The sequence below is a fragment of the Manis javanica genome, chromosome 12 (assembly GCF_040802235.1).
Source record: "Manis javanica isolate MJ-LG chromosome 12, MJ_LKY, whole genome shotgun sequence".
Lineage (NCBI taxonomy): Eukaryota > Metazoa > Chordata > Mammalia > Pholidota > Manidae > Manis > Manis javanica.
This window is the reverse complement of record NC_133167.1, coordinates 26,350,993-26,366,559: the sequence shown is the minus strand read 5'-3', so window position 1 is coordinate 26,366,559 and position 15,567 is coordinate 26,350,993. Positions and strand designations below refer to the sequence as shown.

Sequence of the window (15,567 nt, the reverse complement as noted above, 5' to 3'; positions counted from 1 at the left end):
CTAATGCAAATGAGGCTAAGACCAGGAAATTGGTGTTACCAGGGAAGCATATTTATTAGCCATCTTCAATGTGCTAAGTGGTATTTAGAGGCATAAGAAGAATTAGAAGACATCATTCCTATTCTTGGAATCATCTGGACAAAATTAATCCATGCTTAAAAGAAAAAGGAACACTAGAAATGAGAATAGCAGAGCAAAGTATGATCAAGTACTATAATAAGAACAAGAGGATATACTTTTATATGGAAGTGCACGTGAAGGTAGAAGCACAGTGAAGAGGATTTGTATAATTACAAGAGGAAAAACAGACCACCCAGAAAGACAGAGGGTATTGAAAATGTTTTCCTAATGCAGTTTACAATGCTAGGATACGAGACGCAGATCCACAGTAGTCAATGGAGATTTCCACTATACAGGTATCTGTTGGCAGTCTCATTATGGAAAAAAAATGGGCATGTAAGAAATTGTTACATAGCCTTACTGAGCATTTTACTGATGGGAAGGATACCACGGGGAAATGGTTAATAGGAATTTTGTTTTTCTGATCAAAAAAGGAAAAGTCAGTTGGCAACCTAAACCTGTCAGGATGCTTCAGGAGAAGTGGCAATAGTATGATGGTGCTTGGGACTTCTAAAGTCTAAGGGAAATACATGGAGATAGCCTGGAATTTAAGAAAGTAAGTGCACCTAAAGCTACATTAATGAAATAATGAAGACTGAAATGCAACCCCATCAGAGAAATTACGGAAAATTTAGTTGGCAAAAGGATTTCTTTGAATTCAAGCTGAACCAGGACAAGAAGCCCTTTGTTTGAAACCCCAGCAGGCTCTTTGCTCTCCACAATAACCCATGGCCCTGGATTTAGGTCTACCTGTAAGACAATTACTTGGTCTGATTTCTTTTCAAACAACCTTTGAGATTCCGGGAAGACATGACATGGTGTATGGGTGGGGTTGGTGGTATAAATAACAAACCTTTGGGGAGAAATCTTTCTGCCTTATTCTCAGATGCTTCATTCCTTGCATGACTACCCTGCTACTTTGAAACCTGCTATAATTTGGTCTCGCTGTCCATAGTCAGGCCACATTCTGAGATGTTCTCCCATTCTTTGAATATAACAAAGCATTTGAAGGAGAGGAAGCACTCTAAACACTGGGGAAGGCTGTCCAGGTTAGATTTTCATCAGTTACTGCACATGAAGTTATGCTGACACAGAAATTCTGATTGCAACGTTTTTCCACACCCACTAGAAAATCCTGATATCAGCAAGCATGTGGTCTGGCAAGCTGGGAGTATTAACCTGCGGTCCCATTGGGATTCTTCACCGTTTTGACATGGTTCGGCTGTAGTTAGCAGGGCTATACTCTTCTATCACTTCTATCACAGTGAGACTCTTGCCGGTGCTTCCACCTCTAACAGATGCAAGTGACACCTGCCCATGGCTACAGCCCTCTCTGTCTTGATTTCTTTAATCTGGCAGTTTCCAGTTAGAAAGATGATATTCTTTTACATGTCAGAGGGGCAATGCTGAGATGTAAAACATACCTCTAGATCTGCTTACTCACTGGAGAAAATAACATTGTGTTTCAGTGAAATGAATTAGTCTGTCCTTTTACCACAAGATGTGAGCTGCAGATTATAATGGATCCCTGTAAAATTCAAACCAAAATTATAACTTCTGATTAAGTAGTATGGCCTGGGGTGCTGAATTCCCAGTGTGGAAACCCATCCTTGAAGAATGTGTTGGAGCCCAAGATGAAGAGGTCACATTGTTTGTGAGAACAGCACGATTTTTTTTCTTTTCATTTAACTCTTAAGCAACTAAACTCAGTCTTCCAAATTCCACAGAACCTCAAGGCAATCAAGGAGGTGTGACCAGTCAGGAAATAATCAGATAAGGGATGGGGAGCAATCAGCAGTACTTATGGATTCATCTCACATGCATGCACCATGTACCAGGCAATGAAAAAGAGCAGTGAATTACACCTATGAGACTGTTGTATCTGACATATCCAGGACTAAAGTGCACTGCCAAACTTCAGAAAGATGTCTGTATTACCTGTATAATCTAGGAACATTAACCCTTGAATGACCTCAGGTGCTATGAAAACCAATTAAGTGAATTGTTTAGGATATTTTGTTGTTAGGTAATAGAAAACTCAATTCAAACTGGAATTAATAATAAAGTTCATTTTTTGGCCCACATAGCTAAAAAGCCCAGAAATTATATAAACTTTGAAGACACTTTGATTGTGGTTTTGGCTCCAATTATGGCTAGTCTCTGGGCTATTCCTTCAAGTGTCAGCTTTATTTTCAAGCACATAATATTATGTGTCAATCTAACTGACCGTGAGGAGCCCAGATTAACCATTATTCTTGGGCATATCTGTGAGGGTGTTCCTGGATAAGATTAGCTTTTGAATTAGTAGACTTGGTAAAGTAGACTGCCCTCCCCAGTGTGAGTGGGCATCATACAATCCACAAAGGCAAAAGAAGGAGGAATTTGTCTTTTTTTGCTGCCTCGCTGTTGAGCTGGGACATTTCATCTCACTTTCTCCTGCCCTCAGACTGAGACTTACACAGTAACATCCCTGGCTCTCAGGCCTTTGAACTCAGACTGAATTACACCACCAGCTTTTCTGGGTCTCTATCTTGTAGATGGTAGATCATGGAACTTCTTAGCCTCCAAAATCACATGAGCCAATTCCTCATAATGAACATATATATATATATATGCTAAGGTTTTATATACATATATATGTAAATACATCCTCCCAGTTCAATGTATATATATTATATATAAACATGTATCTAGGATATGTTTCATAGTAACATTGTTGTGTAGTATATTGTATGTTATATAGTAACATTGTTATATAGAGTAACTGAGACATATATATATATATATATATAATTTATACCATATATATATATATATCATATCTCATATTGGTTATTTATCTTTGGAGAACTCTGACTAACACATTGACAATAGTTTGGGGTTCACATTTCCAATACCAGGCCATACAGAAAAAGAGAGAGTGCTTTCCAAGCAATGCCCCAAAGTCATAGGGCTCCCTCTGTATCAATGACACTGGCAAAGGCTGATTGATTTAGGCCAGTCAGGGGCCAGGCCTGAACCTGGAAGTGGAGGTCATCCCAGCCAACCACACAGCTGCTCTTCCAGTGATGGAATAAACACTGTGAAAGAAACTCTAGAGTGAACATTTATTTCCAATATCCAGTATTAGGAACACAGAAACTTACCAAATGCTTCCTCTTTAGGCAGAGAACTGGTAAGTTGCAGACAATGCATACATTCATCTCTGCTCACAAAAATCTCAGAATATGCAAGAGAGTTGAGGTAAAATAACTATTCCTCAATAATATCTCCTTGGACAGTTTACAAAAGGTGAAAGTTACGATTTCTGCTTCTGAGAACTTTAAAGGATTTGCTAAGCTCACAGCCCTTCTTAATAAGTTCCTGTCCCTCATTCACTGGCCCCAATGTTTGAGCAAAGTGACCTTGAAAAGTTGGCCACAGATGGCTGGTCCAAAAATGAGTACCTGATCTAATCTATTGAATAATAGCTGGGATCTACTGACGAGCCTATAAAATGGTCTAGCATAAAAAGCTCAGGGCTACAGGGGTCCTCTCGACTGGATGGTGACTAACTGACTCAGTCAGATACTCTCAGGGAGTTTAGATGTAAGAAAACATATGTCAAGTATGAAGAAATCTAACCTTCCTTACAAGCTAACAATTGAGCCTAATGAACTTTCATGGATGCTGGCAGAAGAAACATGGGTCAGAGACTAAGGAGTTATTACCCACAACGCAGGCAGCATGAGCATCATATTTGCCCCAGTTCCCCTCATCCCCTGACCCCCCTAAGTCCAAAAGGGTGACACAGAGCAGCCATGTGATGTGGTAGGTGTGCATAACAGCTAAGCAATATCAAACTTAGGAAATCTAATTTTTTATTATGGGTTACTAGCAAATCTGCCCTACCTTTGTCCTAAGAGAGACATTTTTATACCAAACAACAAATAAAGCTGCCCTCAGGTCTGGAGGGAGATAATTTGACTGGCTTCCAAATCTGTTCACTGTACTAACATCCATGAAAATCCAGACCAGAACAAAAGCTGTCAATGCCTCTGTCCACAAGACATGCAGAAATTGCATGCAGAAAATGCAAGAGACCCCAATTGTCTCCAAACAACAACAATAATGGAAAGTTGTAGAAACACAAAGGGTGGGCAGCCAGCACTACCATGAGGCAGCAGAAGTCAGAAGGTAGAGAGAAAGGAAATAGGTATGAAAACTATTTCATGGGAGCAGGAGTGAGAAAGGACATAGCATCTTCATGCCAGTGGAAGCCTTGCGGTATTTCTGAGCTCAGACTAGAATCATATTCCCTTACTGAAAGAGAATCATGCAAAATTTGTATAGAAGTTATCAGTGAATGGGGGCTGCAAACAACTGTGGGGATCATTTGGTTTGAGAATGAGAATTTCACACATTGTCCCCTGACATAGTTAACATAAATCAAGCTAGAATCTCTGGCAGTGTCAGGATTATGGGGTTTGTGGGAGATTGTGTCATGTAGCTTTGGGCTAAATACTGGAGGTGATTCACCTCAGAGAGTTAAGCACTGGGAAACCATCTCTATCACAGTAGCCATTTATGCTAAAGAAATTGATTTTGCACTGCTTTTAGCTTCCTGCATTTTATCTCTTACTTTGCATCTTAATCCAACCTTCTTCTCTAGACAAGAGGTGTTTCTTGTTATTTGTCAGTGGTAATAATAGCCAGATGATTCTAGATATATCTTTGTTAAAGTGAACACAGCAATTATCTCAAAAGAGAATACATATTTATTTTAGACACTAACTTCGCCCCTATTATTTTATTTGTCTCGTGATGGTTAGCTTATTGCACTTTATCTACAAAAACACAAATATCTCACATTTTTTGCATTGTCTGTACACTCCAAGCAGGCATCTTAAGTTATTACTACCTCTTACATCACATTAAGTATTTTATTCACTCCCACAACAACAACAATAAAAAAATACTTCCTGTTCATTGATAATTAGATGTTTTGCTTCATTTGGATTTCCCCCAACAATCCTCTGTTCAGATTCAGCTCTTATAATTAATTATCCCCTTGCTGAACAACTGAAAACTGAAGTCTGACCAAAGTGCATCTCATCCCACACAGATGTCCTAGTTACTCCACAAAAGGTTAATTAATCATAAGAGGTGCTTTAGAGCAGGAGGCGCTGGAAGAAATTCAGACCTAGTTTCTGGCAACATAGAAACACCACCATCGTGCCCGTTGCATTCGAGCTCACACTGAGAGAATCCTTTCAATGGAACAAAAATTCAACTGCACAGAATAGCTGGTGGATATAATATCATGCCTCAGATAATGGAGCATGCCACTTCCCAGTCACTGATGATTCAGAAGCCCAGACTGCCTGTGAGGGAAGTCAGCCCTGTTTATCCTCATTTAACAAAGGTATCTGAAACTCCCGAATCACAACAATGGCACAAGCAGTCTTCATTGTTCTCCTCTCTCTGGCTGGGTGCCATTCCATTATATGAATGAACCCTCCTTTCCAGCCAAACCAGTCTCCATGCCGGCTTCCAAATACACCTTCCACTTGCCCAAACTGTGGTTTTTAGTCACACTACTCCTCTCAGTCCAGGAATAGCCTTGCCTTCTTCTACTGTCTAGCCAAATCCTATAATTCAGTCAAGAGCCCGTTTAAACACCTCCTCCAAGCCTGCCCCTAGAACATTCCAGCCCACAGAAAGGGCTTCCTCGATTCACCTAGCAGCAGCTGCGGTATGGAAGAAAGAATGCTGGCCGGGGAAGCAGAAAATGTATGCAATATTGGCACTATTAAATGTATTGCTAAGAACAAGTTGTTTGTTTAATTACCTCACTCTCAGCTTTATGTTCAATAAAATGGGAAGAGAAACAACAACTCTGCAGGTTTTGTCATGGAAATTAAATAGAATAAAGTATATGAAACTGTTTGTCATTTTGTTGTTGCTCAGCACATATTTCCCCATTTACTTGATATTTGACCATTCTTGCGTTTTCATTTTCTTTGCCTTTCTTCCCTTTAACACAAGCTGTGATAGAAGATTACCTTGGTGGTTCTTAAGATAGTAACCGTCATCCAAGCAGCTGCTCTTAGGAGGAGAATAGGAAGATGGGTTCAGTTTTCCAGGAACATGGATGCATAAATCGACTATGAGATCTATGAGAAGACGTTTACAGATCGTGGGGAGGAAACTTCTGGGAAAGTGCAGAAGGAAAAGAGGTCAGGCAGGACCTGAGGCCGACAGTCTGAACCCATCACGTCCAAGCCTTGGGGGGCTATTTGGAAGCGGCTATGAATTGAAGAGGGAGAGTCCACTGCCATGGATCGTGCTGCCAGGGGTAGCACCCACAAGAGATGGCTCAGATTCTGGACCCCTTCATCAGGGCACAGTATGCTTCTGCCAACAACTCTACTGGACAGTAAGAGAGGCTGCATGTGGGTTTCTGTGTCCCCTTGGGAGCCAGGAGAGGGGGCTCCATACTCCAGTGATGCAGGCAGGCCCTCTGATGACAGCCATACATTGCCTCAGCATGTCAGCATGTCTCATAAACTATTAGCATGCCTTTTATCCCCAGCTGGACTCTAAGCTCTGGGGACTAAAAACCAATTTGAAGATTTGTTGTTTTCCTCAGGACCTAGACCCGAGTGCAGAATGCACTCAGTGGGTTCCAGCTCGGTTCTGTGGGCCTTACTAAAGGAGCCACTTCTCGCTTTCCCTCAGGTCGCCCGTCCCCTGTTTGTTGTCTAGTCATGATTTAAATCATATTAAAACAGATTCTAAATCAATGGTGAGGATTCTGAATGGTTATTCTCTCCTTGCTGAATGATTCACTCCATTTCCCTTGGAAGCTCCCACTGAAACAGGGACTCAGTGAGCTTGAGAGAAGAAGAGCGTGATATGTGCCTGTGCATTGGGGGCAAAGAGCGCAGCTTGTCTTTCAAGAAAAAGGTTCTGTGAGAAGAAGATGGCAGTTCTAGTGTATGGGGACAGTGTGGTGGCAGTACTGCTTCTGGAGAAAGAGTTTCCCACTTTCCTTGTCAACCATGTTTATTTCGTTCTCATTTGGAAGACAGTCTTGGACAGACAGCATAGAGAAGACTTCATTCCTACTCAAGATGTGAACCTGTAAGAGACACTGAAATAAATAACAATTTGCATTCGGAGCACATTCATTCAAGGGTTCAAATCTCTTTTCAAGCATGATTGTGCCCAGTCTTCAGAGATAACAGGGTACCTATCAATTATCTTCACTTTAAAGATGCCAAAACTGGAGTCAGTAAAGTCAAATATCAAGTTCAACTGAATAGAACTGGAACCCAATTCCATCCTTTTTGTATATAATTATTATAATTATTATCATTCAATGGCAATTCTGATGCTAACACAACCCACTGTGCAGAATTGAGCCAGCACCTGAAATGCAGCCAGGGAGACAATGTTTAATAAAAAATAATTCTGAGACCACAGCACCCCCAGTTTTTGAAAGCCTTAAAATAAATCCCAAATTTATTCATAATAGAAATAAATCACAGAATCCAAGGTACAAAATTATTTCCACAGCTGCTCCAGTAAATATCAGAAAAGGCCTTGCCAACTCCTCACTATTCGAGCTACGGCTGTGTAAAAGAGGACTTTTTTTAAAAAAAAAGAATAACCTTATCTGTCTTCATGAAAAGCCAATAAGCAGGCATTATCAGATTCTAAAAAGAACACATTCAATTCCAAGTCTTCTCCAACCTCCTGATTATAGTTACTTACTTTCTCAATTAGCAGGTGTTTGAAGCCCTGAAAAATGTTCTCACTGCTCTAATTTTATAATCAATGACATATATACAGATATGGATACAGATATCTAAAGAGACATAGAGACAGATACACATCTTTTCTAACTCCCTAACTAGATTGTTAAGCTGCTTATGAATCGTAACTATAGCTAGAGTCTTCCCATATCTCCCAGGTAGATAACTACTGTGGTTTGCTCATGAAGCGGCCTTCAGAAATGCATGTTGATTGATCACTCCATGTAAATATACAAGCTAATTCTGAATGGATAGAAAAGTAATGGTGAGCTTGGAACATCATCCCATATCCTTACCCTTCCAACTGTTAAAAAACACAGGACTCCAAACTACAAAGACAGTAAGATCAGTGGTTTCCAGGGCCTAGGGGTGGCAGTGGGAAGCAAGGAGGGAATGTGAATAGGGGGAGCACCTAGGATTTTTAGTTAGGGCAGGGAAAACACTCCGTATTATACTGTAATTGTGGAGACATGTCATTATATGTTTGTCCCAAACCATAGAATGTATGGAAACTGTGAACTCTGGGTGCCAGTGATCCATCAAAGCAGGTTCATCAATTGCAGCAAATGTGCCCGTCTGGTGGGGATGTGGATGATGGGGAGGCTGTGCATGTGTGAGGTCAGGTGGTATATGGGAACTCTCCCTACCTTCCCCACAATTTGGCTATGAACCTAAAACTGCTCTAAAAAATAGTTTAAAAAAAAAACAGTGCTCCTTCTGAATTCTGGGTAAAGGATACATGCTGGTGCCATGCACAACTCCAAAGGGAAGGAAGGCCTGCCTTACTCGGGAAGCCCCTGGAGCTACCCAGCAGTGAGGGTGCTCTGGAAGGCAGGAGACAGGCAGACAAGGGAGCAAAGACGCTGTAATGAGTTGGGACAGCAATTCCAGGGCCCACACTTGTGCAGACTGTAGATTTTTTGCACCCCAAATGATTTAAAGTGATGTAATTGGAGCTATATTTGGCATTAGAGAAATCTGGGTTCAAATCCTAAATCTGTCTCCTACCAGATAGGTGTACTTGAGCAAGCTACTTAATCTCTCTAATCCTCATCTTCCTTGTCCCTCAATAGGAGGAATAGCAGCCTTGTTGTGAAGATTAAATATGCTGATTCACTCAAAGCACACTGACATGAACTGAGCATTCAATAATGTTAGTTTCTTTGCCTTTCTGATTTCCTTCTCCACCAACGCATAGTTTTTCCGTAAAAGTGAGGACTGGATAGATTACTAAATGACCCCATTTCTCTTTGTCACTGTATTTCTCAACTTTTAAAAATCCACATGTCCCTTGACATGCAAAGTTTCACATTCCCACACCCCCACTGACATTTCTAACCTAAAATGTGTTGGAAAATTAAAAAGGAAAATAATCCATGAATATCCCCCAACTCTCTCTCTCCAAACCACAGAGAGCACTGTGGACAAGCCCACATGCCTGCGTGGGGGTGACTGGGTGTGTTTCCAAGTGAAATTTTCATTTGCTGCTCTCCAGTTACTTAGTCCCCACCATGAGAATTCAATTCCCAGAAGTCAGAGACGAGTCAGCTGTTTTGCTTAAAGAAATAAGACACAAATCCCCAAACAGAAAACTGGGGAAAAAAGAAATTGTTAGGTGGCTAGGTAATCACCAACATTCTTACCAGTGGCCCAAGGCAAGGTCTCACCACCTGATCGTTTTCAAGAAAAAATGCAAATGCACATGCATCTGCTTTGTGATCCAGCTCTAAGCCAACTTGCCTGGTGCTTGCTAAGCCTCTGCATAGGACAATGTGGACCCAGCCTTGGGAGGGGCAGCGAGGAAGTGAAATCCTTTGCTTCTTGTTCTATCTGCATCCTGGCAGGAATCCACCAGACTTGTTCAAATGCATTACCGAATTTGTACCATTGTTAGACAAAGGGAGCTTTGAGGCTCAAGGTGCCTATGGCATTAAAGGGCTAAGAAATGGCAGGAGAATATTTCTACACTTACCTGTTAGACTAACAGAAAGAAGGGAGCCAACAACATTTGTGTATCATACCTCTAGAGAGGTCTCATGTGAGCTGTCAGGGAAACTTTGAAAAACAAGTTTTTTAAAGAAAGGGGGAGAAAAGATGTGATGTGCAAAATAATTTTAATAAATGCAAAAAATTCAAGATCTCTACAACCTACCTGCAAATACATATCCTGGGTTACTTTTTTCATATTCTGCAATTTCATATTCTTGATATAAGCTACATCCTTCTAAATTGGTTTGGCCCATCGCCAATCACATATACACATTTATATAACCATATTCAAAGAGACTAGAAAATCCTTTTGAGTCATAAAATCTGGGCTACAGTAGATATCAGACATCTCAGGGTAACCTTCTAGGATTTGCAACTTTTCTTTTTCTGATACATACCATTATGACATATATAGGTCATAAGAAAGCAGAGATCAGCAGCTGCTTTATCACAAGAACTCACAGGCATTATAACAAAGCTAACCCATCCTTGAGCTTGGTAACACAATACACCCAGACACCCACCTGGGCATGTGCAGGCACACACACACACATTCACACTCACTCACACTCTGCAGTTCTGCTCTATCAGCTTCTAGTCCTTCCTGCCTGCCTCTGGAAGAAAGAGACGAAACATGATCCCTCAGTTACAATTTCTGTACTTGAACAACCTGATTAGAACCACAGTCTCACTTTTCATTCTGTGCTTTGAGCCATCTTCCAAAAAACTCCACTTGTGCAGGGAAAATGTCTAGAAATAGATCCTGGGGCTAAATAAACACTTAGCCTTTGACCTGAATTAAAGGCAGCAACAAGCGAAATTGGGAAACAGGTGGGCTCCCTCTCTATACCATGGCTGGCTATCATCTCTCCATGTTCAGTGCTAAGGATACAAGATGAATCACACAGACCTGCTCTCACTGAATTTACAGAACAGTGGCAGAAACAGAGAGGTCAAGAGGCAATTTCAGGACAGTGTGGCAAGTGTTAAAAGAGGAGTCAGCACAGGATTCCCTTGAGGTGCAGAGGGGAACCTCTAACTCTGGAGGGTGATTAGGGGCTAACTGGGGAGGGACAGGAAAGCAGAGCCACGGTCCACAAGGAGAGCCCAGCAGGAGCCCCTGGTCTTCTCTTGGGGGTATGAAGAATTCCACAGGGGCGTGGTGAGTCTGGCAGGAGAGCGACAAGATCAAATTTGCTATTTAGAAAAAGCACTTTGGCTGCAGTAGAAAGAATGAATGGGCAGGAAGTACAGTTAGAAGTGGGGAGAGCCAGCAGAAGGCAGTTGCAGGAGTCCAGCGGAGAGCCGATGGTGGCCTGGCTTACAGACTCGGCAGTCAGATGGAGAGAAGTGGGTGAATTCGAAGATAATGAGGAAGCAGAACCTGGACCTTCCTTCAGACAGGTGAACACAAATGGTACACCGTGTGGGGGAGGGGGACACGAGACATTCGCCTAATGCTCTTCAAAGATAAATCATCATTCTATATTTTCTCTTAGAAAATCACCATCTCTCATCCACCTTCTTCACTGAAATTCTTAATAAAAAGAAACGTGGAATCTGTCATTTATTTTGTGACCCAGAATGGTCACACAGTTCTGACCAATACGAGTGGTTTGTTTTGCAGTCATCCAACCCACATTTTCCACAGGACCTGCGCAGCTACTATTTCACTCCTGGCACTTGTTCATCATTCCACTTTCTCAAAGTGAATGGGTGAGCAAATGGCAATCAATGTTCCCAATAAAAGTTTCAGGAGATAATTACAGTGATGGGAAATGTAGTCACTACAATAGTCATGCTGGGTTTGTTGTGATGCTAGTAATCATTCCAAGTTTTCTGATTTCATGTAAATTGCAGGTACCTTTACTCCTGTAGGAATCTCTATTAATAGATAATATCATTATGCTAATAGCTGCTTAAAGTATAAGTTGAGAATTTCAAGTGATCTAAGCCAGATATTTAAAAATACTATAATAACCTAACAGATATAAGCCAAAAAAAAAATCTTATCATACTTAAGAAAATTATTTTTAAAGAGAAACACCTGCAATTTACCCATTAAAAAATATAGTTATACTACTTGGGGCTAAGTAACTAAATGTATGCACATTTTTTTCAGTTACTCAACAAAACAGAAGGTCTAAAATATTCCACCATCTGAGCTCCAGTGTATTGCTAATCTATGAGTGTTTATACATACACACTACAATTATGAAATTGTATGCATAGGTATATAGCCACTTATTCACTTATTCAATAAACATTTACTTAGCGTGTATCTTTTGTTTAAAACACTCTTCTAGGCACTGAGCAGCCAAGAATAGAATATGCTCACAGGGTAGAAGGGGCAACTTATATTTAAATAAATATGATGTTGAAATACATGCCAAACAGAGACAAGAACAATGCGCTATAATGCAATAGAGGAAGATACCCCTAACTCAATCATGGAAGGCTTCCTAGAAGAGGTGAGGACCTTAGCAGAAAAGCCAAGAGCTTGACAGGCATATCTAAACAGTGAATGGATAATCCAGGAACAAAAGGGGAGACTCTTCAAGAATACAGAGGTCCCAAAGGGAATGGTGTTGAGTTGTAAAGGCAAGAGCTCAAGGCATGTTAGGAAAGAGTCAGGAGAAGACTGAAGAGGGCTTGGTGTTCTACAGGAAGGCCACTGGAGCAGGGAAGAAGCATAGATAGGCTATCTTTGGCTTGTTCTTCAGAAAAAAAGAATTTTTGAAGCCAAGACACCATTTATGCATTTAGTGTATTACAGCTACTGGTATGGTGACCATGTTATCCAAATCATGACTTGGGGTAGACTATTAAAAAATAGACTCTCCTTAGAAATGCAGGAACCATCCCCCTTCCCTCTAAGCCCGTTATCTTGTTAACTCAGACTTACCCTCAGCTTCAGCATCACTTCCTTAAGAAGTACTCCTTGACCAGTCCCATTAGTCATTGATCCACATTCATGCTTAGCCATGCTGGGAGTACACGCGCAGGCTGCTCAAAGGCACCCTTCCCTTCCCTCCACTCTCTGTATGCCCAAATGAGCACACACACACATGAAGTGCTGAAAAGTCCCAACACTTGCGAAGGGCTGGTCAGTATTACCTGCAAGATTCAGTCAAATATCTGGCTTATAGTTTTCATAGGAAATAATGTATCCAACTAAGTCTAGCTGCACGGTCCTTGCCTAAAACCAGGGCACTGAGACTCCTTTTGACTAGGAGTGGTGAGGAGTGGCACCGGGAATGTGGGGAGCAGTAGGGGAGCAGGAGAGATACCGCGTGAGGGGCCCAAGTGGAAGGACAGTGGAGGGAGAAAAGGGAGCCCCAGGAGAGGGGAACACTGCAGAGGAAGGGGCAAGGGCACTGGGTCTGTCTGTCTGACGGCACAGAGCTCCAAGTTCCACATGGAGAAAATTCAGAGATGGCCAGCGGCCTGGCAAAATAAAAGCCATAGAAGAATTTCCTGTCCGAGTCTGGTTTTTCAGCTCCATCGGGAAGTAATGCCGTTTTAACATTATCACAGTTCTTCCACCTGCATCACCCTTCAAGTCCTAGAAATCAGTCCTGCCCCTACTGAATCCGCAGCTTCCTCACAGGGGAGTTGGCAAATATCTGAAGCCCCACTCAATCAAGGCAGCACCAGTCATCCATATTTAGGGATTTTAATCTTTCCACATAAATCACTCCCTCAGACTCCTTAATCATGGGTGACAACTTGCAGTGACTGCATCTCCTGCTCTGATTTCCCTGAAAGGTTTTGCAAGCTAAGCAGGGTTAAGCTGAGTCAGTAACTTAGACTGGAAGATGCGAGAACCACACAGGAAACGCACAAAGTGAGTCATCAGACAGCATACATCTCTTTGAACCTCCGCTTCTCTCTGTCTCCCTGGGTCTAGGAGCCCACTGTTTTCTGAATGAGGACAGCCCACCAGTACTACCATGAGCACCCCTGGCCTGCAGAAACGGGAAGTTAGAGTAGGATCCCAAAGCCCTTTCAGCTTTAGTATCCTCTGTGTGCGCTTATGCTCCCAACTTCCTTTAAGGGGAATATTGCATATCTGATTGCATATAATCAGAATTATATCAGAACCAGTCAAGTTAGTATGGCAGGAGGACATTGCATCAAACTGGGAAGAATTCTAGATTTTAGAGTCCTCAGCCATAGCTACTGGGAATGAAGCTCTGTTCCAGCCCTTTATTATTCTGAATTTAACCTACTATAGTCGGATACTTCCTCATCTATTAAGCAAGTCCTTTTGGTGATAACCTCTGTTTCCTCGGCCTCTGATTGTGATGTTAAGATCTATGTAATTCTGTGTCTTCCTTAGATCCACAGATACAGGACAAGAGAGAGATCTGCACATGCCCATTCTGGTACTAATAAGTAACACTTACCTGAGTGTTTAATTATAATAGGCACTCTTCTAAGAACTTTATTCATAATAACGCGCTTTATACTTCTTGAGAACCCTACAGGGGGATGAGAAATTGAGACACAGAGAGGTTAAGGAACTTACCCAACGTCACACAGAGAGCAAGAGGCAATGCTGGGATTCGAACCCCAGTATTCTGATGTCAGAGCCCATGATAGCCACTCTGCTGCTGCTACCCCGGGACTGCATGGTATCACTGAAGTTTCTGTCTCTGAAAGAAAATTGGGAACATGATAAGAGTTGACAAGGAAATGATTTTAATTTTTTTAAAATTAAGACAATAGAAGATGATAATCTCTAAAGTGAGAGCAAAAGCCACTGGATCTTCACAGGTCACACAGGTCTCACTTTCTCAGTGAATTAGAGCAAAAGTCAATTGCCAAGGTGTCTAATCCTGTAGGGGTAGAGCTGGGCTACCACTAAGATGCTGGCATATCTGAGGCACGTATTGTGCTGGACCCCCTGCCAACAAATGCCAGTAATACTCAGCAGCTCTGGGGGCCCTTTCTGAGCTTAGGTTATCTTTATGATGAAACCGTTTGCCCAGATTTTGTGATTTCCTCCAGCAATGGGGAAGTACAATAGAATTAAAGTAAATAACTGGGGACTTTCCTCAGGCTGGGGGCTGCTTGCAAACTCATAAATGATCCAGACTAGAAAAATTAACCCATTCCTTCACAAAAGTAAAAATTGGAGGGCCGGTAATCCATACAGTGAAAGACCAAGGCACATGGAACCTGAAGTTTGGCCTGGTAATTAGTGGTTCAGATGCAGGCCTCGTGCTTGGATTCAGGACCCACTGGTGCCCCTTGCTAGCTGATGACCATGGATAAATCACTTAACCATTCTCCACCTCCATTTTTTATCTGTAAAGTGGAGTATTACTTGAGCTTACTTCATAAGGTTGTTGTGAGATTAAACAAAACATGTAAAGCACTTAGCACAGTGTGTAAGATGTAATAAATGGTCAATAAATGTTAACTTTTATTAAGGCTCAAACAAGGACTCCCCTGATTCTTCTAGCTGCCCACTGTCCTCACTGATCAGCATTCACTACTAGAAGTGCTTCTAGTAGCAGGTACTTCACTGCTCACTATACGCATCTCATGCATATACATGTATGCACTAAATCATATGACAGACTAGAATTTCCCAGCCAGTGCTAATGCTTTAAATTGTCCAGCTGTGCTGACGAGTCCTCATTTCCAGATA

General features: G+C 41.7%; 1 protein-coding gene across 3 annotated transcripts in view; it reads right to left on the bottom strand.

The window, feature by feature from the left end:
- METTL21A (methyltransferase 21A, HSPA lysine) overlaps positions 1 to 15,567 on the bottom strand; it is a 263,654-nt gene that overhangs the window by 78,621 nt on the left and 169,466 nt on the right. For all 3 annotated transcript variants that reach the window (XM_073218224.1, XM_073218225.1, XM_073218226.1), the window contains exon 4: positions 14,440 to 14,566. In XM_073218224.1, coding sequence (XP_073074325.1) covers positions 14,440 to 14,566 — 127 coding nt within the window. The remainder of the gene's footprint in view (positions 1 to 14,439; positions 14,567 to 15,567) is intronic.